This window comes from Echeneis naucrates, chromosome 12 (genome assembly GCF_900963305.1).
Source record: "Echeneis naucrates chromosome 12, fEcheNa1.1, whole genome shotgun sequence".
NCBI lineage: Eukaryota > Metazoa > Chordata > Actinopteri > Carangiformes > Echeneidae > Echeneis > Echeneis naucrates.
In genome coordinates, this window is record NC_042522.1 from 12,964,408 (window position 1) to 12,992,179 (window position 27,772).

The window sequence follows — 27,772 nt, forward strand, 5'->3', positions numbered from 1 at the left end:
AGGCTAACCAAAGGCTGGGTCCATTTCAAGGTAGCCTTAAACTTTAGTTGTTGAAGTTTTGTACATTCAATGATGAACCATCTAGACAATCCAATTAATCTGATGCAACAGGGTTTATTTTCAGGGTGTTTAGTCACATTCATACAGCAAAGGATATCAACATTTCTGACTAATTGTAGTGAGTCATCATAGCTACTCATGAAACCAGCACAGTATCCACACCAATGTAACAAGAGCAACATGAGAATGAGTATCAGTCATTTACGTGAGAGTCATCATAAAAAAGTAGGGAAATCTCAGATGTAAGAAGAGCCAAAATGCAGCCCTTCCCTCTGTCCTTTGGATTGACACCGAGTTGCACCAACCGTGTTGATGGACGCGCAGCCAATCATCGTCGGCGAAGTGGGCAAAAGCCGTGACGACAGCATGACCCGAAGTGTGCAAATCAGCGGCGGCCAGCGTGCCGGTGGGAACCAATCAGCGCCTTCCAACGAGCAGCTGCTCAGCCAATAGCGAGCCTCCACGACGGGGAAGAAGCGATGGCTTATATATGGAGAGCGAGCCGTTCATTCAACATCACTTCACAGACACCACATTGTAGAAAATACCGAAAAGACTGACGCTTCGTACCTAAAAGTCCCCAACAGAGGCACCGTCAAGGCCGTTAATTCATTGACAAAACTGCGGTTCAGGTATGGCTAGATGTTTTTTTTTAATATGATAATACAACAACTTGATGTTTTTCCATGTTTTGCATCGCTTAACGTCATTTTAAGACCGTTTCGTAACATTGAAGGCAGCTAAGCTAGCGTGTGTTAATTGTCCTATGATTTCAATTCAAGCAAACAATAACTGATTATCTTAGAGTTATACTTGCATCTACTGCATTTTCATGTACGTAAATGTATACTTTTTATCAATTAGTACGTTAGTAATGTCTCCATCATGTCATGTCAGACAAGCTAATGTGGTTAGCTAGCTACCGGCGTATGGGCCAGCAGGGTCGGGGACTAGTCGTAGTTTTAATGGAAAAAGTAATCGGTGCTCCAACCAGTTTACACACACATTCTCTAAGCGATTATAAGTTTGACGTGTTCCGGAGATTTACCGGCACAGGCCGCGTTTCCTGTACATCATGGGTCTGTGGCCCGCTGAGTGACACCAGGCATTACCACGTCATGAAGGGAAGGCCACGTTTTTCACGTTGTACATTTTTCCCCCCTTCAGATTTCTCTGCAGAGCCGAGCGTAAACAAGTAAAAATGAAGCTGTTGTGGATTGTAATGCTGGTGGCCGGCACAGTGTTTGCCGATGATGACGACAAGAAGGAGAACGTGGGGACTGTGGTTGGAATCGACCTGGGCACCACCTACTCATGGTAAGTGAAACTATTTTCTTTTTTTTTTTGGTGTTGTTTTGAGGAAACAAAGTAAGAATGCAAATTGGTTCTGAAAATAATTGCTCTGTAAATATGTTTTCTTGCAGCGTTGGGGTGTTCAAGAATGGCCGTGTAGAGATCATTGCCAATGACCAGGGTAACCGCATCACCCCATCATACGTTGCCTTCACCAGTGAAGGTGAGCGTCTGATTGGTGATGCTGCGAAGAACCAGCTGACCTCTAACCCTGAGAACACAGTCTTTGATGCCAAGAGATTGATTGGGCGCACTTGGGGTGACTCCTCTGTGCAGCAGGATGTCAGGTACCTGCCATTCAAGGTCAGTTGCTGATTACTATTTTTATTTTGTGTAAAAGTTGTAATTATCAGGTACCTTAAGTGATTCAGTGGCACATTTGTGATATAAATGTTGTTGTATTGTACTCTTTAGGTTACTGAGAAGAAGAGCAAGCCACATATCCAGGTTGACATTGGTGGTGGCCAGATGAAGACATTTGCTCCTGAGGAGATCTCTGCCATGGTGCTGACTAAGATGAAGGAGACTGCTGAGGCTTACCTGGGCAAAAAGGTACAACAAAATCCCAAAGAGTGCACATCAAAGAACATCACAATCCTAATTGAACTGTGAATAACTGACTAAAATACCACTTTCCTTAGGTCACACATGCCGTGGTCACTGTCCCTGCCTACTTCAATGATGCCCAGCGCCAGGCCACTAAGGATGCTGGAACCATTGCTGGTCTGAATGTTATGAGAATCATCAATGAGCCGTAAGTGTCTTATGAAAATAATTCAGTCACTTGTACTTATTTGAAATTGTGAAAACACCAACCTCCTTACTCTATAATAATATACAACATAATTGTATCTTTTAGAACTGCTGCTGCCATTGCTTATGGCCTGGACAAGAAGGATGGCGAGAAGAACATTCTTGTTTTCGATCTGGGTGGTGGCACCTTCGATGTCTCCCTCCTGACCATTGACAATGGTGTTTTTGAGGTAGTGGCTACCAATGGTGACACTCACCTTGGAGGTGAAGACTTTGACCAGCGTGTCATGGAGCACTTCATCAAGCTGTATAAAAAGAAGACTGGCAAAGATGTGCGCAAAGACAACCGTGCTGTGCAGAAACTGCGTCGTGAAGTTGAGAAGGCAAAGAGAGCACTGTCTGCCCAGCATCAGGCCCGCATTGAGATTGAATCCTTCTTTGAGGGTGAAGACTTCTCTGAGACCCTGACCCGTGCTAAGTTTGAAGAGCTGAACATGGTAAGTTGCTCCTCTCAAACATATTCAAACAACCAACACAACTGAAACATACCTTTTTGTATTGACCCTTGCACGACAATCTTATTAACTACGTCTTTGATCTTCATTAGGACTTGTTCCGTTCCACCATGAAGCCTGTCCAGAAGGTGCTGGAAGATGCTGACCTGAAGAAGTCAGACATTGATGAAATTGTCCTTGTTGGAGGCTCCACCCGTATCCCCAAAATCCAGCAGCTGGTGAAGGAGTTCTTCAATGGCAAGGAACCCTCTAGGGGCATTAACCCTGATGAGGCTGTTGCATATGGAGCTGCTGTGCAGGCTGGAGTGCTCTCTGGAGAGGAGGACACTGGTAAGTCGTCACTCTCGCACCCCAGCATCTGCTCCTCTGAAACAAGATTTCCATTTGTAATCCTGCTTATTAAATATTTTCCTTCCCCACTTGTAGGAGACGTTGTCCTTCTGGATGTGTGCCCCCTGACTCTTGGTATTGAGACCGTTGGAGGAGTAATGACCAAACTGATCCCCAGGAACACTGTGGTGCCCACCAAGAAATCCCAGATCTTTTCTACAGCTTCTGATAACCAGCCCACTGTCACCATTAAGGTCTATGAAGGTAAGACTTTGATAAACATGACTTAAAAGATCTGAGGTTGTACATGATTTGTATTTTGCTCAGAATTTAAGAAATTGATTCTCTCTTCAGGTGAGCGTCCTCTGACCAAAGACAACCATCTGCTGGGTACCTTCGACCTGACTGGAATCCCTCCTGCCCCACGTGGTGTACCACAGATTGAAGTCACATTCGAGATTGACGTCAACGGCATTCTGCGTGTCACTGCTGAGGACAAGGGCACAGGCAACAAGAATAAGATCACAATCACAAACGACCAGAACCGCCTGACACCTGAGGATATTGAGCGTATGGTGAATGATGCTGAGCGCTTTGCTGATGAGGACAAGAAACTGAAGGAGAGAATCGATGCCCGTAATGAGTTGGAGAGCTATGCCTACTCCCTGAAAAACCAGATTGGCGACAAGGAGAAGCTTGGAGGCAAGCTGTCAGATGACGATAAAGAAGCTATTGAGAAGGCAGTTGAGGAGAAGATTGAGTGGATGGAATCACACCAGGATGCCGACCTTGAAGAATTTCAGGCCAAAAAGAAGGAGCTGGAGGAGGTGGTTCAACCGATTATCAGCAAGCTCTATGGTAGTGCAGGCGCACCCCCACCTGAGGGCGCTGAAAGTGAGCAAGAAGAGAAGGATGAGTTGTAGGCAGGTTTGACAATGGCTCTTGTCACCCCTTGCCTCTCTGGTAGTGGCATCTAGATGTACATATTGGACTGATGGGACTCAAAAAGTGAGAGGAATGTTAGAAAGGGGTGGCGATAACAAGCAACCATGCTGAATCTTCAGAAAGACTTTAAAATAAGTTTCAGTGTGTGAGAGGTGTTCTCTTCGCTGGAAGGCGGAGATTTTCATCAGCCCAGTATGAGGCTTGCTACTGCTGTTCTCAGGCAGTTCCAGTGGGGCTCTGTAGTAAGAGGGGCTTGGGTGGGTGGGCGGGCAGGTGTTTGTGGGTCCATTGTGTAGATGTCTTCGGGCTCATGTTTGTGGGCAAAGCTAAAAGTTATTTATTGAATCTGGTCACTGTACTTCTGGAAAGACATTGAAATAAATGTTTGATATAAAATGATACTAGACTGTTTTGCATTCTTTACAATTTCATGGTCCAACCACTCGTATGTTATTTGCTGAACTGCATCCAGTTAAAGATGCAGATGCAGATGCAGATCCAGATCACTGGCTCATACAGCAAAGTTCAGCCGTTTCACTGATTTATGCTTCAGAATTCAGTGGAGTCTTTATATTGCAAACCTTGATAGTATTTGAATATTTTATTACAACCTGTTTGAAAATTACAACACCAAGGCACATCATGTCACCACAGTCACAATACAGTCATTAAGAATAACACCTTGGGTGTCCATCCCTCCAAACACAAAGGCCAGATGTATTGGTTCTGAGGCCTGTGGGCCGTCAGATGACCCTTCACACACCCTCCATGGCAATAAACACATGGAGTGGTCTAGACGATTGGGTGGCATATCTCCTTCAAATTTCATTAGCACCCATCTGGCCTTGCCTGCAAACAGAGAACATAAAAACATGTACTTTATCAAACACAATACTGCTTAAATTATATAGGGATAACTAAATGAAGCAAATCAACATTCATTCAAGGGTTAAAATGAATTACCCGTATTGAATCTGTACATGTTGTTACTGGCTCCCTCTGCAGTCATTCCTCCAAAGATATAGATGCTCTTCCCCAGCACTACAGCTGAGTGGGCTGCCACTCCTGGTGGGACGTCTCCTTTTGCCCGCACTGTCTCCCACCTCATGCTCCCTTAAAATTGGACACAGTGGACATAAGTTACGTCCTATGTTGAATGCAAAGCAGCTGGTAAACCTAAATCCTCAGACAATGATTTCAGTTTTTTTTTTTTTTTTTACCTGTGTCAAGAGCATATATGTCGCTGTGGAATTTATTTCCAGCCATGCCACCATGAATGTAAATATTTGAACCAACTGCTACGATAATGTGGCCGTGTCTCACTGGTGGGCATCTGCCTTGTGTCTCTGGCTGAGACCAGGTGGAGGAAACTAAACAAATGTAACATAAATGTTATTAATATACAATTTGAAAAGTGGCCATCTATAATTAGAATCATCAAACTCATCTTTTCTTAATTATAATCACAATGAACTGTAAGTTTTGTGTATGTCTTTACTGCCTAAATAACCACACCTAATTAAGTGACATTAAAGCTAAATTCACTACTTTCAGCACAGCTTGTTACAGTTATATTGGACAACTGGTTAGCACACACCTGCATCAAAGACATGAAGTGTTTGGTCTGACACAGGTGCGTCTCCCGCTTCACCACCTGAATAGACATACAATTTGTCCCCAATGCAGGCTGAGTTGGTGTGGTATGTCCTGGGACACGGGGGCTTCCCCTTTACCGACACATCCTTCCAGTGAGACCCAGTGTCTACAAGTGTACAAATGACACTAATTCATCAAAATCTGAGGCTGAAAATCATGTATCACTGTCAGCAGCACATTTGAGCAAATTCATACAAAACTAAAGTCTGTTTTTCTGTAAAATCAGTTCTCTGTGAGTGAAGAGATGATTGGGATGCACCTCTTAGCTGTAGACTCTGAATACAACTGCGATTGCCACTCTGCTGTGCTCCTCCAAACACCCAAAGGCTCTGTGGGTAGCTCTCTGGCACAAAGCAGCAGTGTTCATACCGTGCCTCCAGACCTTCCCACTCAGGAATGTCCCATTCATGATTATCTGGTGAAGTCAGAAACAACACAATGATAGAGTAACTGATACAGATGTGATTCATATAGCTTCAGCACCAAAACATTATTAATGCTCCCCTTTTCACTATGCACACAAAAGACTTCACAACTGCCAGTGGTGACTGTGATTTATGAGAGACGGATAATGACTACCTAGCCAATATAAAACCTGTTCTTAGTTTTACTTGTTATGTTGCAATGTTATTGTGCAAAACAGCTCAGTTATGCAGCCGTTCATTGTAACAAATTCAAACATGGATAAACATATGTGAATACATTTATAAAATGCATTTTCCCTTACAGATGGAGATTGGGAATTGTTATATCCCTGCACATTTTTTTTTTTTTTTGGGGGGGGGGGGTTACCTAGATTTACAATCTGTGAGTGTGAGAAACTGCCACTAGGGTTGGCTCCCCCAACAATAATGATTCTTCCTTTCCCCCCTTCAGATGACATAAAGGTGCAAGTGTGTCCCACACAAACACCTGGGGCACTTCCCCTCGGTATCAAGGAATACCTAAGGAGAGTACAAGAAAAAGGGCAGGATCTTATTTATTTCTTCCATCATCACAAGCAGCACTGCCTAATGCTATCTTACTTACCATAGTCCTTCTTTGGGTTTATCTAATGGGTCTAAAACCGGCAGAAACTCCATCACTGTCAAAGGGTACAAGAATAACTCCACTGTCAATAACGTATCATGAAGCGGCTGTAAACTATAAACTCGGTCAAAATGTTCAATTTACATTTGATGAGCTCGTACATCGTAATAGCTTGGTATCCACAGATGTACTTACGTGAAATGTAGCTACAGTCGAAGCAACGCAAATATTTTGCTATTTATATCGGGGTTCTTGTCAACCCAGTGATGTATTGCTTCAGAGTTTCAAACATTTTCTTTTCGGTGAAAAACTGAATATTACAGTAATGTGCGACTAAAGTGGGACCAGATAAGCGCCACCAAGCCGCTTTTTGCTAGCTGGTAACAGCATGTGATTAGCTTCCTCCTCACTAACTTCTCTTTCCGGGTGGAAAGAAGAAGGACAAGATTGCCTTTCCCTCAACTGAACTCCGTATTCTTTGACGCCGCTACTGCCAATTTCAGCTGTCCGTTCATTGACGTTGGCTATTTTGGCGAGCGAAAAATAAACAATAGAAATATATTTAAACACTTCACCCACTCACAGAACGACCCCACGTCGACCTTACGTAATTACGTAACACGTTACGTAATCGCGTAAAGACAGAGCGCTACAGGATGTTGCGAATCGTTTAGTTAGATCAGCGGAGCAGCAGAATCGTCTGAACAGTTTAAGCAGGTTGAATTCTTAGCTAAGTATAGGTTTGATAACAGTTTACTGTCTATTAATCAAGGTGAATTAGCCCCACAGACCTGCACGGACACCTAATCCCCGGAGTTTGAGACTGTGTTTATTGTGTCCATATAAAATAAAATATGTTTTGTGACAAAACGAAAGCAAAAAAGGCAGAAATTCAAACTCCAGGTTTCTGCCTCTTTCCTGATCCCCTAAGATGGAGCTGTGGGATATTAACCAGATGTTTTAGCTCAGTAGCTCAAGTATCAACATACATTTCAATATAGTTCCCCATTGCTGAGCCTATTTGGTGTTTGTAAACCTTTCATCATCTAATCTTTACAAAAGCCAGCTGTTTGTCTGTCATGTTGGGAAGTAAAGAACATTGCAGTATAGCCTAAAGGTGAGGCAGCATGTGTCTCTATGTCTTATTGTTTACCTGTTGTGTGAATGATTTATGTAAGTGGATAAATAAATAATATATCTATCACATTAATAATATCGAAATAATATAACATTCCACTTGTATATGAACTGGGATGTAAATGAGAAATACAGATGGAGGTTGCTGATCCTTCCAACACAGAGACAGAAAGGCAGAAGGACCCGTTCGCCTGTGGCGCGCATGCGCGGACCAGGGAACTAATGTCAAAAATGAACGAATCGTTCACGAGCGACACATCTCTACTGCACATGCGCTCTTCGCTTCTCAGCCACGCATGTGACAACATTGATACACAAAACAGCGGTTCGTATTTTTCTTATTGTGAGAAAAGACGACCCTGCAAATGAGACAAACTGTGGCTTCAGCTCCCGTTTGCTCTAAAACGTCTTCCACTTCATATAAAAAAGGTAGGCCACACCGGATAACTCCAGCTACAGGGCGGCCTATCCACAGTAATGAAAAGTTGACAACACCGAATAGACATTTGGAAAAACACAAAAAACTCGAAAATGTTTTTAATTCCAGTTAGGAGGTGAAATTTCAACTTTAACTAAAGTGAAATGTTTGCTATGGAGCACTGATGAAGCATCAGTTGCAGCTGATTTGGAGTAGATCTTGGTGACGCGGTAATTTAGACCACAACAAGAAAATGGAGGTAAATTGTTTTGCGGTGCTAAAACATTGGAAATGTAAAATAATCTAAATTCTTATTAAATAACTCTGGAGTTAGTTTGCAAGCAAATTGTGACATCTGAAATAGCTTAATTTATGCGCTTTACATTACATTTGTAACCTATAGTAAGTAGTATAGTCGTCATGTTTTTCGCTTGATATGTGAGGTTTACATTAGGAGGTAACTTTACACATTTAGATACAGAATATGAATATACACTGCATTCTGTTGACACTTCATTGTCACGAACTTGCATTTCAAAGTATTGCCAGTAGGTTGTGCCTTTGTATTTTTTCTGAAACATAAAACTAAAGTGCAAGCTAAATGTTTCCTGGCCTGTCAGCTGTATGATGCTAGTAGGAAAGTTTCTCTAGGTTATGTAGTTCTTGTGTGTTAAAATTAAATATTGAAACGTGAATAAAAAATGAAACAGATTTCCTATAAGACAAGATCAAGTTATGATCTTAAAACAAAAGAAATAATTTCTTTTAATGAATTCTTCATCAGATAAAGAGGAACATGGATTGATAAATTTCTAATATTACAGAGGAATAGTCCTTAACAAAGTTGGGTATGCATGCAAATACATTTCAAAGGCAATTTGTTTTGGTATATTTTTGGTTTGTGAAAGGTTTATTCTGTGTCTAGTACACTAGTCCCACCTTCACATCCTGATCTTATTTAATATATAGAAGATTGTTATTTCATGTACCTATGCAATGTGCCATTGAGTTCGTAGATTTTTAGCAGCCATGTTCTCCAGTTTGTTCAGCGTAGGTGCTCAACTATCACTTGTGGCAATCTGCAGAATTCTTTTCTTTTCCATGTGATAAAGTTCATCCCAATCTTTAAGTGTACAGTCATTCCCAATCCTCAGGCACAAACTGAAATTTCACCTGTTTTTCCTCTTCCTCCACTCACTCCTATCTCCTTCATCTTAAATCTATTTTCTCTCAACTTTTCCTTTCCAGCTGCAACTGACATTTCACCTTCCTAATACCACTCTGCTTGAACTGATTTTATGCCTCTGCCATGAAAGTCTTTATCATCCCTGGGCCCTAATATTTGTTCTGTCTTCAAAGGCCTCTTTGCTTTTATTTTTCTGATATTGATCACTCAATGGCTTATATGTTATATTGCTGCTGCTTTCATCATGCATTACTTTGTGTTGCCTGATAATTGATTAATTAATTTAAATTCATTAATAGTTTATGTGATTTTCCCCCCTCGCCCCCGCCCTCTGATGTACATTATTATATTCCAAACAGGCATTTGATTATGAGGTTACATTGGGCTCCAGGAAGTTATGATGCTTTTTTTTTTTTTTTTTTTTTTTTTTTGAATGAATGAGTTTCTGGATTACTTTACATGAGCATTTGTCTTTGTGCCAAGTAATAATATCATAGTACAAGTAGGTGTCCACAATTAAGATTAAGACATTCATATTAAGGAGCAATATATTCAACATTTTATTGTACAGTGTCTTATTTGGCAGGAAATGTATAATTAGTACGTGAGGAACTTCTGAAATGATGAAAAACAATCCATTGTTTATTCTCAGGATATAATATTCTAAAACACATTAAGACATCACATCACATAAGAATAGGGTCGCGCACTCAGCAAGATACAGACTATAGTGTCAGTTTCCGTCCGAAGTCATCAAAGTGAAGTCACTGCATTATTTTCTGGCTGAATGAATGTAAGACAGTTAATACCAGTGGGCAATAAAGCATTATACATTGGTGAAGACTGGTACTGGATACTTGCCAAATTCATGCAACATAAATGTCCCAAAAGTGTGTAGGAGACTGCATATGTGGAATGTCCATTTCAAACAAGTCATGCCACTTCAGCATTATCTGCCAAGTTTCCCGTTCAAGGAAACAGAGTATGAATTTCGGAGAACTCCTTTGTTTTCTCGTTGCTGGAATTGATAAGAACCAAATGAATCAGGGGCTTTTTTGGACATAATGAGAGGAAAAAGGAACGTGGTTATGACTTCTCAAAATCCTGAGGAAGGACAACAGTCAGGAGAAAGAGATAACTGGAGATATATTTTTTTGTCAGCACCAAAATAGATTCATGCTATTGTAGGTGAGCTGTGTGCACAATAGTTTTGAATTTAGACACTGTGTATTTTAAGTATAAAGGGATTCAGCTCCCATTTTATTTCATCTCCCTTAAATACAGCTTTATTTGCGTGCTCTCTTGGTGGGTGAGCAGTTTGATAATCAGGATTAAACTGGAAAGTTCATCTCTGGGTTACTGGTACACTGCCACTGGGCAAGCTGTCAAAACAGTGCTGTGGCTGTTGCTCGTGTGTCACATTTCACCCGAAGGTGTGCTTCATCATCCCGTAAAATAATCAGGATTATTGCCGCATGAGCACAACACTGGTTTCGTTCCATTCGTTGTATGCTAATAATTTTAATCTAGGTTTTAAAAATCATGTTTTTTTTTTTTTTTTTTTTCCTTTTTGGCTGTCCTTTTTTTTAGCTTTTGAAACAGCTGTAGATTGCTTTGTCTCTTGTCCTTGTTGACCGAATCAAAATAGAAAATCAATTTTTCACTTTTTGATATGCCAGACAACGTTTTGAATGAGTGATAAAAGCATTTTTTTTTATGGTAAATCTGGCATTTTACATGTTACTGTTAAAGTAAATGGAAAAAGACATTATTTCCTTCTGAGAAACCCGCTTAATCTTCAGAAACTCTGTGGCAAATGTTAAATTAACCATAGGTCCTCAAGTGTTATTAACGCCTAACTCAAGTCTGTTCATGTTTGTCAAAAGACTGCAAATCCACCTGACAGGTGCCAAATGCATTTATTAAAAAAACACTGACTGAAGCTCATATTGTCATGAAGTGGTGCTAAACAATGCAGCTCAGATAAAACCAGGGAACTGCTGATTTCTGACTGAGAGCTTTTCTGGTAACAAACCTCAAATGCAAAGCCATTGTTACCACTAGGCTGCTCTGGAACAACATGCGGATTAAATAGGATTAATCGGAAATATTCAGATGAATCCTGTAAAATGGACTTGTTCATAGTGACTACTGTTTGTTCATTCATCTTCTGTCGCTTATCCATGCTGGGTGCTGGAGCCAATCCCAGCTCTCATTGGGTGTAGGCAGGTCGCCAGTCCATCACAGGGCCAACACACACAGACGAACAACCACTCACACTCATACTCAGACCTACAGGCAATTTAGAGCCACTAATTAACCTAAAGAAGCATGTCTTTGGAAGGTGGGAGGAAACCGGAGTAACCCACACAACATGCAAACTCCCCACAGCAAGGCCCCAGGCCTGGAAACTGAACCTGTGACCCTCTTGTTGTGGGGCAACAGTGCTAACCACTATGCTGTGTAGTTTTTTGTTTATTTTTTGTCAGGGATAAATGACCTAAAGACCATAACTACTTAGTACTGTTGCTTTTTCTAGATGCCCTGTACAAGGTACAGGTTGGCCAACATTCAGGGCAGAATTATAAAATCCTGGCTAGAGGCTACACCCCTTGTGTAGGTGAGGACACTGTGCCATTAGAGAATGAACAATAACAAGTATGGATTTTGTACATTTTTCCTGCAGATGCACATTAATGAAGCGATAAGTAACAAAACCTATGCTGTGTTAGTCCATACCAGTGGTGCAGATTTAGGTGTGTATTGTTCACAGATAAAAATGTTAAATTCTAAGTCCTGTTTGTCACAACTGCCAGGATTCTTGGAAAACAAAGAAGTTTTGCATTGTAATTATCAGCTCTGGTGATTGGTCACGTTGTCCCACTGTATGAACTATGAGGTTAAACAGTTAGAAGAAATGCGTTTATGAGCATTTTTTCTTCTTGATTTGGGTTGCCTATCTCTGTCGTTGCATTGCATGCATGCACACACACACAGACACACAACAGGCATCAAATTTCACTTCTTGTCTTCCTTTTAGCTGCAGAGACCATCTCACTTGCAGCAGTAGTCAGCATGTTTGCTCCAAGATGACCTGCCTCAGAGTTTACCTGCGGAAACCCCCTGCCAACTTTCCTCATGCATCGTCCTTCCTCCTCAGCACCTATGGTGAGATAATTTCCCATTTTTGGCGCTGAAAATAGGTATATGTATATATATAAATATGTATATGTGTGTATGTGTGTATATATAGGTGGGTTTTAGTCTGTAATTTCTGATTATTAAATTAGTCCAGCATTCAACAACAATAGCATCAAGTAAAAGTACAAATGAGTGTTTGAAGCTGTGCAGTGTCTTATTGTAGTGACAATAAAGGAATGTATAATATAAAGAATAGTCATAGAGGTCAGACAGCACAGAGGCTGGATCCTTCAGTGGGTCTACATGAGCAGGATATTACTCGTGGCAACAAGTGAGCTCAGATGTTGGAACAAGCCTTCCTCCTCGCCTGATGACACCCTGAATCATTTATGGAGGGTATTGGCCAACCCGGAGGAGGGTGCACCTGCACAGTTTAATGTAACACTAAAGCCTCATCCATTATCCATTATCCACCAATGAATATGGAGAAGGTATTACCGGGGTGTGGTTACAGTTCTTGGGGTGGATTTAGTAATTTAGGCCTGAGGGGAGTTTGTGTGCGTGTGCGTTTGCAGGGAAGGGGTCTGAAGAGGGTGGAGGTGGTACATTGCATAAACCAATTGCTTTATGCAAACAGAACTTATATGTGAAATGAATGGAGGGTTAGAGGTTGTATCTATATTTAGTTTATTAACAGAGATGCGCCTTCGAGAACCTCGAGAATCTTTTCCATGCATGTAGCTTTATTGTCACACTAAATTCATAGATACTTTCCATTTTATTTGTGGTTTGTGGAAGTACACAGAATAGCCTAAAATGTCGGAGGAGCTTTCTTGTAGCTGCTCTGGCTACATCCAGCTCTGACCCATATGCTATGACAAATGAGGCACTTGGGTACAGCTCAAACATTTGCTTGGAGACTCTTCTCCTGTCATTTGGCATCACCGTTACATGTCTGACCTCTTCTTTCCTTAAAAATTGTATTTAGTTCTTCGATGCTTGTCAGTGAAATATCGCAAGGTTTCTCCTTTGGAGCATTCAGGATGATTAGTGGTTTTTAACTTGTCTCGTCGTGCATGTCTGACATTAGAAACTCCAGCTAAAGCAATAAATTTAAGAGTTAAAAGACTGGATTTCCTATAATATGCAATGCATTTGTACATAATCCTCCCACCCGAGTGCTGTGAGTTTATTCTGACGATGTGCCCTTTCAGAAATAGGTCAAATTTTGCTATGAGCTTGACTTCTGCAAGAAAGCTTCTGCTTTTTGGAAGTCTGTGATCACCCTGAGGAAAAGATTTTTCACTGCCAAAGTAGGAGTTGAGCAACCATTCTGGTCAAGACCTTATGCCTTTGTTGCATATCTAAATAGCAGCTTTCTCAGTACTTTCCAATATGTGGTACATGTTGCATAAACAACTTGACTACACTCTTTAGTATTTCACTTTTCATTTATAAGTTGATGGTTTTCAGAATAGCCGTGCTTAATGTGTTCATGTCGTGGCAACTATGGCCACTCCCTTTCAACCTATTAAGCTTGTCAGATATCTACAGGAGACTGTGAAACTAAAAGACTTCTAAAAAAAACTCTGCAGAGACACAGGCACACTAAGGGGAGTAACAACTAGGATACATTTTGTCTAATAGTAATATTGAATGGGCAAGTTTTCTGCAAGGAAATTTAAAGTGGCAGGAGAAGTGTAGATGTGCAATTTCTATACTTACTGGAGTGGTTTGAGTTTAGTGTCTTGTTTGCTCAGCTTGCAGTTCTTTTGCCAGCCTGTATTTGACAGTTAGTCCTGCTGTTTAGATTTAATTGCTGCACCACTGGCTGGAATTTCAGGACATGGCTGAGTCAGACAGACAGAAAGCAACAGGGAGCGAGAAATTGTAGGTGAAGGGTGGATGGAAGAGAAGAGGAACAAGGAAAAGATTTCATATTGGAAAAATAAATTCAAGAAAAGTACATTTTTGTTTTAAGCATATATATATATATATATTATCTTAGACCAACCTGAAGAATTGCATTGCTTCTTTCAAGTTAATATGAGGGGTAATAGCCTATCCTACCCCAATGAGGAAAACAGAAGCATTTATTAGCTATTATATTAGATAATAACGTATCTTACTGATTTAACATTCCATGTTCATGAGCCCCAAATTAATCCTCTTATGAATTTACCAAAAATAAAAGCCATTATCTAAACTAAATAGAGTAAGTCAGTATTAAGTTCCTTTTGTTGCCTAAATCTTTGTATTTTCATTCCAGACGTTTATTTACATGACATTTAACTCTCTTCCTTTGCTATGCTTAGCAAGACTTTGTGTCATTGATGGAAGTTTCTTGACATTATGATTGAGGTACACCGAGCATTTCACATAGTTAAATATTAAACGCAGACCAAGGCCTTTTAGAAACATGAAATGTGCATTCATCTAGAGAGTGAATTCTCCTTCACCTTTCTCTTCAAAGCCATGAAACAATACCCGACTATCCTGCTGGTTGTGGCATGTTGGCATCTGACATGTCAGTATCTCCCTCTATGGCTTTAATGCACAGAATGAATTTGATCTACTCCACTGATTAGATAATTCAGCAAGAGCTTCATCACATTGTTTTTGGCAGCTTGCACTGAAAAAGATGAGACTTGGGAAGTTATATAACAAGCCTGTTAAAGGAAATTCAGGGAGAGGACACCTTGTGTGTCTTTCATCAAATCTGCGTTTTCTTTCTCCCGTGGATCAAATAGGATGAATTGGTGCCCTACTCAGATGAAAACTTTAAGTCCTATACACAGCAGTTTCCCAACTTTTTAAATTGGCTCGCGTTCTCACAGAGAATTTTACAAAACATGGATTAACTCTGCTCCCCTTTCTTGCTCCTTTTCTGCTGATAATGGCTACTTTAGCTGTCACATAAAGACCAACAGTGCACCCTTTTGGGTGCACTGTTGGTGCTGGTGGGGCACAGGTTTTCACATGTAAATGTGACAAACAAGCAGCCAAGCCTATTGAAGCAGAAAGAGTGACAAACACACACACACACATATATACATAATATATACATAATACATGAGATTTTGTATGTTTGATGGTAATTTGATTGAAGATGTGTTTTTAGGTTACATTCCACACCTTGACACATTATTTAAAATTCTGTTCCTCAGCTGATTGTATTTGTGTCTTCAGTGGTTGTTCTAGCCTTGGGTTGTTATCAGCATTAAATCGGGACTAAAGCCTGAGAGGTACATAGCAGCATAGTATCATCTTGAATGACAGAACTGTTGTGGCAATGACGAAGTAGGACCACATTACACATGTTGTCAAAATGTGCCAAAATGGATGTTCCAGATTTTTCTAGACATCAACATGTGGTGATGATCTGTTCCTGCTTGTGTTTTTTGGTGTGTGTGAAGTTTGCAAAGAACTTTATGAATTTTTTACCGCAGTGACAGGACATTATCTGGACTTATGCAAAAGGGATTGTAGACTAGTGTTGACGTGGTTGTATTTGTGCTCTGTTATTTTTTAAGCAAGAGCACTTTGTGGCCTAATTGAGCTGGCACAAAAATGAGGACAGGCTTGGCAGCGAAGAGGTCAGAGAGACAATTAGCTACCATCAATCTCAGTTCTAACTCCATATCTCATTATTTTGTGTGGGTTGCAGTATTTTGCATAACATTTGTCTTTCTCTCATACACATTATCGCATTTTCATCACTTTATCAAGTTTGGTCAAAGTACTGTATCTTAATCAGGGATTTAATGGCAGTTGTTTTCAGACTCGATGAAATGAAGTCTGAAGTAAACACTATACTGGGAGGAACAAGTTAAAAAATGTAATTGAATAGGAAAATAGGTCTTGAATACAAAAATGGAAAGAAACAAAAATATGACTCACCTGTTCAACAAATATCACCACAGGAAGTAGATGAAGTCAAACAACACTCCTGATAGGCATCAGCATTAGTAGTGCTTGAATATGAAGAATAAGCACAATAACATGTTGACAATTAATTCTATTTTCAATGTTTTTACTTTAGCGGAAGCCTGAAAAAACAGGACCAATTTTGGCCTGTAGTGGAGTTTTGGAAATTGATATTGAAGGTCAGCTTGAGTGCTCTTATAGAATAAGTGGAAGTGGAGCCTGTATCAAAGATAGACATGCACCCAGGACATATATTTTTTAATTTGCATGTACATGAAAGCTGTTTGCAGCTATGTGAAATGCTTCATTCTATACAGCACTGGGACTCAATGGTAAATGCAAACACAGGAAAATTGGGTCTCTGTTCTTTGTAGTCAGGATAATAAACATTTTTAAGCACTTTAGTTGAGCATATCCCTTTTTATTCTTTCCTGTCTCGTTCTCTGTCTTTCCGTATAACCCATTATGCCTCTCCGGGGGCTGAATATCTTAATGTTGAGGGACTCATTATTTTTTACCACTATTATCAAAAAAATATCACTCTAGCCCTTTTATTATTTTACATTGCTTTAATTATAGATTGTCACTCTATAAAGACTGAAAGGTTGGCATTTCTAACACTTAATCCTTGTTTTCCCTCAACCTTCTTTCACCTGAACAAGTGTGGCATTTTAAGTCTCTCACTCTAAATCCTGCCATTCACATCAGCTCCTCGGCTGAAGATGGCATCTCATCTAGTCACACAGAAATCCTATCCTTTATTTAGAGCTGGAGCATTTCAGAGCTTGAGTTTTGTTAGGAAACGGTCAATAAAGGTATTTTTTTAACACATTTTTAGAATTGTAATTGCTACACTGACCAGTAGATGTTTGGTGTGATCATACAATGTGAGCCTCAAAGTTTCGTGAGAAGGTTTGAAAATAGTTTCTTCAATGGGTGATGGAGATTATAACATGTGCTTATGTTAACACAAAGTTCAACAGCAGAGATTTACTGGAAATGTCCCAGGTTTTCATTTCAGAAATCTGGTTGCCTTATATTGTATAATATATGGTATATAAGTATCACAGAGCTGCTAACATGGCTTTAAAACCACCGCTTTATAATTAAGTCTGAGACCCTGATCTTTTCCAAACCATTAGCTGTGCCCTAGTAAGTGTGGGGGGGTGAATTTGCATGTGTGCTTTTGTGTCATGGATGTGTTTCTGCATATATTGGCCCACAGCACTGTCTAATCTGCCATGCCTTATTTATTCACTTGTACTTCTGCACACCATGACCTCTGCTTCCAAAATGTCAGCAGTCAGACCTTTTACTTTCTTTCTATCCTGGGTCTTATTCCTTGTGCCCCCTATTTCTTCTCTGTCCTTGTAAAAACCTTCATGTACACTATGTTTTACTCACGTTAGAAATGAGGCTAATGTATTCTATATGCTGCAGCAGCATCTTGACGCGCCGTACCATGGCATCGCTTGTAGTGTTTCATAAATGAGGGAACATCCCATTACAGGATCAATACAACTCCTAGTCCTACTGTTTACTGCAAACATTAATACCTTTGACCTGTTTAAACAACATAAGATGGAAAAAAGCGACTTTTAGAATGAAGGATGTTCTTTTGATGGGCATATCCTCTTCTTTACTGTTGTGTTTTTCTGCTGGTTCTTAGGAGTAGAGTTGGTGTATATGAAAAATGCAGAGCTGTTTTCATAATGCAAAACCAGAAAAAGTATTAACAGTCATGTATATGTCAGTTTCTCTGCATCCCGTCTCAGACTTCCAAATGCACTACAGTGAGTTTTGTTTCACTTATAGCAGTCAGTATTTACTTGTTCTCTGTATACTGTAACTTTGCTGACACCCATAAGCCGGTCTGTAATTTGCCATTACACGCTTGTTTTGGCTTATACTTGCAATGTGGTTAAGACAAATTTGGGTACTTTTGAAACGACATTCGAATCAGGAAGGTTCAGATGTACCAGGAAGATATTTCCAACAGTGTTTTCACTTTGTTCTTCTACTGTAGCCAGCAGTGCGAGACCATGCCAAGTTCAGTGTGGGAACGACAAACATCCCTTGTACCCAAGCTCTCAAATGCCAGTAGTGTTATCACACAACGAGGCTCCCACATTTTAGCTCTAGACTCTGCTCTTATGAGCAGGATTAATTAAAAATAGCACAAAGCCAATGTTAGCGGTGGCCATGTCAACATTGCTAACAAGTCCCTCTGAAGTGTTAGCAGCACCAGGCGACTTCTAGGAAAGGGAGCAAGGGAGGGAGCTAGGGAGAGAAATGGAAAGACAGATGATGGACACCCACACACATCTACATCTTAATGCTCCCTTCAAGAAAAAGAGAAATGTTTTAACATATGGTGATGAGCTCTGGACATTTTAGTATGGACAGTTTTTTACCAACAGAGTGTGCAGAACACACACACGTACACGCACACACACACGAACACACCAGGCCCCTTGAGGCTATTTGACCTGTAATGGTTTGCATGTGGATTTTGAATTAAAACTGTTTTAAAACTTTTCTCTGCTGATTTTATCAAATTACCATCTTGTTAAAACCCACGTGGTATTTCATTGTTTAGACTTTTCTGAGTCTCCGGGCAATCAGTGGATAGTCCAGAAAATCAGTATGGCAACAAAATAGTCAAGGACATAACCTACTTGTGCTAAGCCAAGCTCTTTCTGGCTGTAGCCTCATGTTTCAGATCTCAACAACAGAACAAAAAAAGAGTATTTCCCAAAATTAACCATTATGCAACAGTGTTACCTGTCAGCTGGTAATAATTACATCTATTGTGTTTTCAATAGGTCAGCTGAAGCTGTCAATCATCCACAAGCAGGAAGTACTGGCTGTTAGTGGTGAGTTGTGTTACAGGCTGCTAATACAGAAAAACTTCTGTGGAAACACTTTGTATCCTATTCATTTAAATTTAAATACTAAACATTGTGTGCCTGCTTTGGGCTGGTGAAATATTAATAAAATAACATAGAATTTTAACATTAATAGCCATTTAAAATATAGAAAATGACAAGTCATCTCATGTGACTGCGTGATAAACAATATAGGTTGGCTAGAACAAGGTGGTTAGTCTAACATAAGTGATTGTTTAATTTTGGTTTTCAAGTCTGGCTTCTGGCCCATTATGTCTCTCTATTAATGGCAACTGAATTAATTTTTTTTTTTTAATCACTGTTAGCGTTTGTTCCCTTTTTTTAATAACACAATCAATATTTACTTTCCAACTTTAATTTACATACATAGAAATGAGATTCTGATATTTTATACTCATTTGTATTTGTCTTATGTAAACAGAAATTGAAGTCATCTGGTGGGAAAGACCTGCCATTCAAAGAAGCACAGCCTTTATTGTTATACATTTGAATAAGGAGTTATATAAAAAGGCAGTCTTTGGGGGAAATCAGTTTTTTGGAACTCTGTGTTGGCTCTGTTTTTCAGGCTCAGATTGTTTCTTGGGTCTATACTATGTGATATGTTTTCTAATCTACTTTACGGTGTTTAAATATTAAAATTATTCCATATGGTAGCTGTAGTCAGTAGTTGGGATTGAGCCATGCAGAAACAACATACAACCAAATTACTTGTCACTTTATGTTGTATTAAGTTGACAGGTTGGATATGATACAGATTAAATCACATCATACAAGTGTCCTGTCTCAACATTCATGTGGAGTTTCGGGTGGATAGCTTCTGAAGCCTTGTCATGTGTTTTTATTTTTCAAAATTTATTTTAGGCAAAACACCAGTAGGATGGAATCTCATTTGATGCGGTGTTGTGGTGCAGGATAAAATGCTCAGAGTGTACGGTAATGGCTTTGTTGGCAGCAATGAAGGCAGAAAAAATTCATCAAACGTTGATTTACGCACACAAGAGCCTTTTCATTTAATTTCAAAGATTTCCTCTGTGGATTCTTAGCCACTGGAATTATTTTGAATAACTATTTTGCAACATTCAAGTCAGCTCTCTGAGTGCATATACAAAAAATACTTCTGTCCATGTGCATATAGTATATTATTAATGTGAGTTAGGAGTCTCATACAGTGCAGTGCTTGACTATTTTAGTTTTATGGAAACATTTTCACAGTTTTGGAAGCAAGGGGCATGCTGGAAGAATGCCAGGGGCCATGTGACTCTTATGTTAAGGTAGGTACTCATGTACAAAATAATACAAAGACGCTCATGACACTACAACACTGGTCGAAATTAGGATACCCACAATTCTGTTTTGGTGTGCGCAGGTTGGCATGTTTCCAGACACTGATCCAGCAGGCAGACAGAAGACTGAGATGGTTGCTCAATGTAGGAACCCTGTCTTCTTACAAAACTTTCACTTGTGAGTGTTTAATTCCACCAAATGTTGGTACATAGTTCATATAGTGACTTCATTAGGAAAAATATAATTTTCATCCCACGTCATTTGTGACTATCAGCTCTAAGTGTGTGTATAACAACTACTGTATTTCTGCTTTTGGCCAAAGGTTTCCCTCAAGTTTCCTTCCTGTTCTTGAAAGAATTGGTTTTCCTAAAGTCCAAGACAGGCACAACTATTGGCCTGGTGGCAAAAACATATGCAGCCACATCTGCAGGACTGAAAAATCTTTCTCGCCTCCTGCCTTAAATTTTGAAACCAGCTGAACAACTCTCGCTCCTTAATTTTCAGTGTTGTCCGTGAGGGGGATCTTCACAAGAGACTGCTCTTCACAGTGTGGAACTGTGACTCCACAAAAAGGTAACTAAACAGGAAGCTGCACGTTGACAGTGTGGCTCATGGTAACTTTGACATGAGAGAGCATAGTGAAGTTAGTCTTTTTTGAGTTTTTGTAATTCATACTCATATTTATAGTGCTTCCACAAAGCTGTGACACGTTGCACAGATGCACCCGGCACAATGCTTCCTACTAGGTCAACAAAATACTCTTATCATTCATTAATTATTGCTGCTGCATGCCTGCCTGTTTCTGTTTGTTTATTTCTATGCCTGTTTTTGAATCTGGCATAGCGAATATGTTACTCTTGCTTCCCTGCCTCGGCAGCCTTACGCTGAACAGGGCCGTTGCTGGGGATTGAGGAAATATGGTCAAATGAATCACGCATTTTATTGTGCTGTGTTTTCTTGGAAGGACAGAAGAAAAGAATCTCACCTGTCTCAAAGCAGTTAACATGGTTTGATCATATTTTTATTGACTTATTATTGTTATTGTTGTGTAGGGATTCTTGCTGTTTTAGTTACATCTGAAAATAACATGTTTGAAAGGATGCACACAGATTTACCGTAGAGAGTGATTAACTTACATGAGGGGTTGAGTTTAGATCATAGAATGACTATGAAGATTAAGACCTTTTTTGGACAGTTTCTGGGACACAGATTAAGATGGATTTACTAATTTTTGGGAAGCTATTAGGCCCTTTTCACACCAAATGGCTGCTGGTGTTTATTGGGAAAAGCCATTAGGAAAAATGCCCAGTAGTAATACACACTTGAAAAAGCTGTATACTTCTGACACAGTATGCATTGTAGAAGATGTTGTCAGTTCTGTACATTTTTAGGTTATAGCAGCAGTTCATGAACAGTGAAGGCCAAGAAAAAGGGGGGGGGGGGGGGTACTTTACGGAGATTCTTAATGCAGTAATGTGAAAAACATAATTACTGCCTTTATTCAATTGGAAACAGGATCACTTGTAGCTGTTGGAAAACAGATCTAACTTTACTCCTGCATGCATATCTTCCTTAGAAATCTTGTCATTTGGAAATCCTTGCCTATTCGGTGAAGCCTCTTCAACACCACAGTACATTGGCCAAAACTGCCGTAGCCCAACCCAGCTATAATCTTTTCATTGTGTTACAAAGACAAAAATGAGAGAAAGCTGTAAGTCAAGCATCAGACTGGGCATTACATTACAAGTCCAAATACTAAAGCCAGGATGTTAATGGAAGCAGAGGAGTCAGCAATCATATGAGCAACATTCAATTTAAATTAGCAATTTGTGTGACAATTTTGTATTCTTCAGTGGATATACAGTACAGGCCAAAACGTGTACGTGATGGTCTTGTATTTCTAGCTCCTGGTCTTCAGTAGTCGTTTACTTTAGTATGACAAAGAAACCCTCTGGACTCTCTTAATCCTGAGGGAGGTGGCAGGAAAAGCACAGGATCCTTCATTCCATCAGTCCCTACCAGCACACCCTGTGGTGTTAAACTATGAGGACAAATGCAGACAAAAATATCACGTATAAATCCACCTTTTATCAAATTTAATCCATGTGCATGTACAAATACTGTCAGCTGACTTTTCTGGTGAAAATACTTGAGAGAGCCACTCTTTAGTTTTGGAGGATATTCTAAACTAAATTGTGTTGCCACAACATTTTGTACATGCAGTGGAGCTTTTTGCGGTCACTGGTTCTTTACACTGAGTGAAGCCAAGAAACATCTCAGGCACTCATTTGTGCTCTCGGCCAGTTTGCCCTCAACACAGCATCAGCAGCTGCATCAGTCCTGTCCAGCTGGGAGGTTGTCGTTAACTGTTTTTCTCATGTATGCATAATTAAACATCCCTACCCACTCGCTGCTGCCACCATACCACACATGCGCACGCACGCACACACACACACACACACACACACACGGACATAACTGAAAATTAAATTTGTTCACGTGTAAATATTTTGATGTGTTCATGGAAAATATTTCCCAGGTATCAAATTTTTATTGCTTTAAACATTTTATATTATACTGTCAGTGCGTCCTTATGGTTTCTCTGAACACAGATTTCACCCAGATGATCAAAGCTATCTTTTCTGTTTTGTTATAATGGAGATGAATCTACTCCAAGATTATATGTGACAAAATCCAAAATTGAGATGAAAGTCACACTTAATTTTGAAAATAATAATTATTTTTTGTTGCTCTATTTAGTGCTCTAAGAGTATTCAGTCATTTTCATCCCACTTATTTTTTTTCTCTGTGTATCAACAGGATGCGTGGATTGCTGGGATGCATGAGCTTTGGTGTTCGCTCCCTTTTGGACTCTGACAAAGTGAGTTTGAACACAGAGATTACAGGTGTAAATGCATTCTGTAAACAGTGTCCTTAGCTTCTTCTCTAACTTTGTGTGTGTGTTTGTGTCCATCCATTAGACCATGAATCGAAGAGTTTAGTTCAGTGTGAATGAATTCCAGTGACCTCAATAGTCGAGAGGAAACACTTTGGGGTTACCAGTGTTAAAGCACAGCAGCGATGCTGCCAGATACTGGAGCGAGACACGCTTTGAGTCACTCTCTCTACTGAAATGCTATGAGTCACACATTTTTTTTAGGTCTCACTGAGTCTCATGTTTTATCGGATAAAATAAAGAATTTGATTCTTCAAAAGTAAAGTTAGTTAAATTTAGTATGGTGAGCAGATGGTACTTGCTGTACTGATTTCTGTAACAGAACAGAATATAAAGACAGTGTGCCACACTGCCAAATTATGAACAAGCAGAGTTTCTTATGACAATATCTCTCCATTATCTGGGGAGAACCTTTGATCTCACTGACAACGTAATGACAGTAAGACCCGTTTTGTTGTTGTCTGTCGCAAAACTACAAAGCCCAAAGTTGATTCCCTTTGTCAGTCTTTGAACTGTTTAAAACAGCACATCCTGTTCTCATGATGCAAATGTTTCTCCGTGCTTTGGCATTTGTTCTTATTAAGACTCCTACAGATGAGGTCTTTTAATGTTCGCACAAAGTCCAGTTGGTCAGTCGTGGACAGAACATAAATGCTATAAGTTCTGGGTGGGATGAAGTCTTTAACACATTAGTGACAACTTTCTAGGCAATGTAGAGAGGAAAATTACTGAAACAGACAATGACAGGCACTCAAAGGTAGATGGTAGAAGAACACTTACCCTCAGTCTTGGCTCCTAAACTTTCCAAGGTGATAGCAGATGAATGTCAGCTCCAGGAGTTCAGCGTTGACGTAATAGGCTCTGCTTTGCTGTACAGTATATGCACATACCTGCTTTTCTTAGCTCTTTCTCTTCACTCTTTAATTATTCAACTTTAATTTATCCAACCGTCTTTCCTCTGTCTCTGCAGATGTGCTTGTTATTTTTTGCTGCAATGAACAGCAAAACTGCAATGAACATATTCCCGTTCAAATCAGAAAGCACATATTTTGGTGGTTAGTGCAGTAACCACTACAAATGGTATGTAATGATTCAGCACTTGTGTTTTATTGCGCTATGGAATGTGCATCTGTATTTTCTTTTAAGCGAATATGAAGATACTAATATGGGTATATTTGGATAGACAGATGTAATTATTATTCATGTTTAATTATGAATTGGCAAATATACTAAAGAAAGCAGAGAATGTATTGAATGGTCAGAGAAAAGGAATTATGGGTTTTGTTGGTTTCTGTAGTCAGCTGCTCTTCACTAGTATAGAACTCACTCGACTGAATCCTAAAATCGTACAGCTCCTTGTAGAAAATCCTCTTACATACAACACAAGTCAGATGTACAGAAGGAGTGAGCTGTTAACTGTTGTACATACTAGGTACTCATGTCCAAGTTGGTACTGCTCAAAATGTGTGAGACACTTGAATTTGTAATTGTTGATTTTTAAACCTTATTTTGGATTGCAGCTCATTTTTCATCCCTGAATGCAAGGCAGCTGTTGTGTTTCTGGTTTAACAACACCATTCTGGGCAGATTACTGGTCCGTGTCTAACCCTGAATTGAGAAATGACTCTGTAGTGCAGAGTCACTTTACTTTTTTTTATTGTTGCTATGATTGTTTGACTTTATAGAAGATTTTGACCTAAAATTATTAATCTGAATCTGACTTTCAGAGAATAAAGAGAACAAACATATGCACTGCTGCAGATTTACCAAACCTCTTATTGCAGTCTTTTCTATTGTTTGAATTAACATCCCTATCATGTGAAGTAAACAGATGGGAACAGATTATGTTTTAGTCAGGCCAATGGTTTCCTTCCTCTAACATTCATCACAATTAATATTTAATTGACTTAATATGCTTATAAAGGAGCTTTAGATTTATGTCATAAGGAGTTATATATCCAACCACATCCGTTATTTTTCATTCATCTTTTCATTTTTTTTATTTCATTCAACCAATCCACTCACTGTTATTTGTTTCTTTGAGAGAATTTGGAGCTCATGAATGTGAGCTGTTTTTTTTTTTTTTTTTTTTTTTTTTTTTTAAACCTTCCTTACTTGTTTATCACATCTTGTTTGTTTGCAGCCTTTTGTAACTTTTAGTTTCTTTCTCTTGTCCTCCTTACATCGGTCTCCCTCCTGACTAACATCTCTCTTTCCCCACTCTTTCTCCCCTTTGTCACATGTGCATGGTAATATTGAATGATACAATAATCCCTGACTGTGTCACAACGTATGTCCTCCCCTCCCCCTTCTCCTATACAAGTTCCTCGCTTGCCCGTCCCCCCCTCCCGTCCCACAGCCTGCAGAAATCTGTCCACTCAGATAAGATGCTTTTAAAGTGGAGATTATTGTCACTGTCCATGGCTTCACATTATTTAGTACAAAACAGAAAGATGGCAGTGTGTGTGCATGGGTATATATATATGTGTGTGTGCTGTATTAAATGTGTGACAAAATAAAATGGTGGGAGTGCTTATAACAGGCTTTTCATGTCCTTGTTCTCAACACTGTGTCCACATTATCGGGATTACAAATCATACCTCTTTGCCACAGCTTGCATAGCTTTATGTAACGCACATACAGTAGTTGCAAACATATAACACACATTTACAGACACACATATACCATCTGGCTCACAGGGTAGAGGTGCAGAAGTGGGGGCATCAGCTGCTGGAATAAACTAAAGCATTGGGAGTAGTGAGTATATATGTATGTGTGTTTGCCCTGAAGGAGTAAGCAAATTGAGTCTGTGTGTGTCTCTATGTGTTTGCATCCTTGCTATTGTGTGTTGTCATTCTGTACATGTTTTTGCGCTCAGAGAGAAATTTCATTTTAAATGTAATGCTCATTAGTTGAATCCCCAAGCTTAAAGTCAGCACTCATTCCTACTCACACATACATACATATCTAGTCAGTCTTTGTGTGTGTGTGCTTTAGGAGGTTCATGGATGGTACTACCTACTTGGGGAAGAGCTTGGGAGGAAGAAGCATCTTAAAGTGCCCACACAACATAACTACCACACCATCGGTAAGTTGATTTAACTATTAAACACTGATAATCTGCTTGGAGCACTGATATTTAGGGCTGTGGGTGTAAATCTTTCAGCAAACCTGCTGAAATATGAGAAATAAGATTGTAAAACGCTATAATTAGATATATTTGCTCATCTACTCACTCAGGAAACTTTTTTTTCTATGAGCCATATTTTTATTCAGCAATGTTTTTGATGACTAAAATTTTTTCCAATGGAGGTCTCTAAAAATGTCCTGTTTTGGCACCAATAGTGCAACTTATCCTGTCTAACAGCTTACTAAAGGATGAAATCAAATTTGCATAAAAAGGTGAATGGTTAATATGAGAGTCCAGTTAATGGAAATTAAAGAATGGCATAAAAATACAAGTCAACTTAATTACAGCTAAGTAAAAGCCGCACACATATTCTCACATGTTTTTGTGTGCCTGGAGCGTACCAGACTCGCAGCTCTAAATCTTTATCAGTCTTTGGACTGGGAGGTGGGGCGCCTGGGGAAGAGAGGGATTAAGAGAGGGAAAGAGAAAAGGATTGGGAGAACGAATGAGGGAAAGACAGAGAGAGTAGGAGGGAGGAAGGGGTCTGGACAAAACTCTGACGCGTCACAATTGCCAGAGAGAGTGAGGGAGACAGACAGACAGAGAGAAAGAGAGAGAGAGAGAGAGAGAGAGACGGAGCTATCCTATTGCATTCACTGCTGGAGTGGATCTCCCCTCACAAAGACACACACACACACACATACACACACACACGCACAGACACACATGCACACACGCACAGACACATCTGCTTGGAAATCTCTTTTTTTCTTCTCTCCACCTTGGGGTCCTGTCTTTTCGTACTTATGCTTGCATTCACTTGTAGTTTCCCGTTGGGGGAGGTGGTGTATGTGTGTGTTGGAGTTATACCACTCTGTACCAACCATAAGGGCAGCCTAGACTAGGTGAGTACTGTGTTTGTGTTATCATACTTGATTCACTCACTTTACAGCAAAGCAGCAAATTTGCAGTGTGGACTGAAGTGTTTTGTTTTTTTTTTTTTAAAGAATGCTGCAGGACAGTTTCTTCCCCCCCTTTTTTGG

General features: G+C 39.7%; 3 protein-coding genes across 3 annotated transcripts; 2 read left to right on the forward strand and 1 right to left on the reverse strand.

The window, feature by feature from the left end:
• The first annotated feature begins 575 nt into the window (after window positions 1–575).
• Window positions 576–4,233, forward strand: hspa5 (heat shock protein 5). Its single transcript, XM_029515549.1, has 9 exons — window positions 576–692; window positions 1,228–1,377; window positions 1,485–1,716; window positions 1,828–1,965; window positions 2,055–2,167; window positions 2,273–2,663; window positions 2,774–3,011; window positions 3,108–3,275; window positions 3,366–4,233. The coding sequence occupies exons 2-9, from the start codon at window positions 1,262–1,264 to the stop codon at window positions 3,932–3,934; spliced, it is 1,965 nt and encodes a 654-aa protein (XP_029371409.1). The 5' UTR covers window positions 576–692; window positions 1,228–1,261; the 3' UTR covers window positions 3,935–4,233.
• Window positions 4,234–4,542: 309 nt separating this feature from the next.
• On the reverse strand, window positions 4,543–7,235 carry rabepk (Rab9 effector protein with kelch motifs). Its single transcript, XM_029515550.1, has 8 exons — window positions 6,837–7,235; window positions 6,642–6,696; window positions 6,405–6,556; window positions 5,872–6,027; window positions 5,554–5,718; window positions 5,177–5,326; window positions 4,920–5,069; window positions 4,543–4,805 (listed from the first exon to the last, which is right to left on the reverse strand). Exons 2-8 carry the CDS (start codon window positions 6,692–6,694, stop codon window positions 4,597–4,599), a joined length of 1,035 nt encoding a protein of 344 aa, XP_029371410.1. The 5' UTR covers window positions 6,695–6,696; window positions 6,837–7,235; the 3' UTR covers window positions 4,543–4,596.
• An 848-nt stretch (window positions 7,236–8,083) lies between these two features.
• Window positions 8,084–27,202, forward strand: LOC115052366 (regulator of G-protein signaling 3-like). Its single transcript, XM_029516438.1, has 8 exons — window positions 8,084–8,207; window positions 12,423–12,550; window positions 20,572–20,630; window positions 20,726–20,820; window positions 21,148–21,216; window positions 23,464–23,524; window positions 26,597–26,687; window positions 27,126–27,202. Exons 2-8 carry the CDS (start codon window positions 12,472–12,474, stop codon window positions 27,200–27,202), a joined length of 531 nt encoding a protein of 176 aa, XP_029372298.1. The 5' UTR covers window positions 8,084–8,207; window positions 12,423–12,471.
• The last annotated feature ends 570 nt before the right edge of the window (window positions 27,203–27,772 follow it).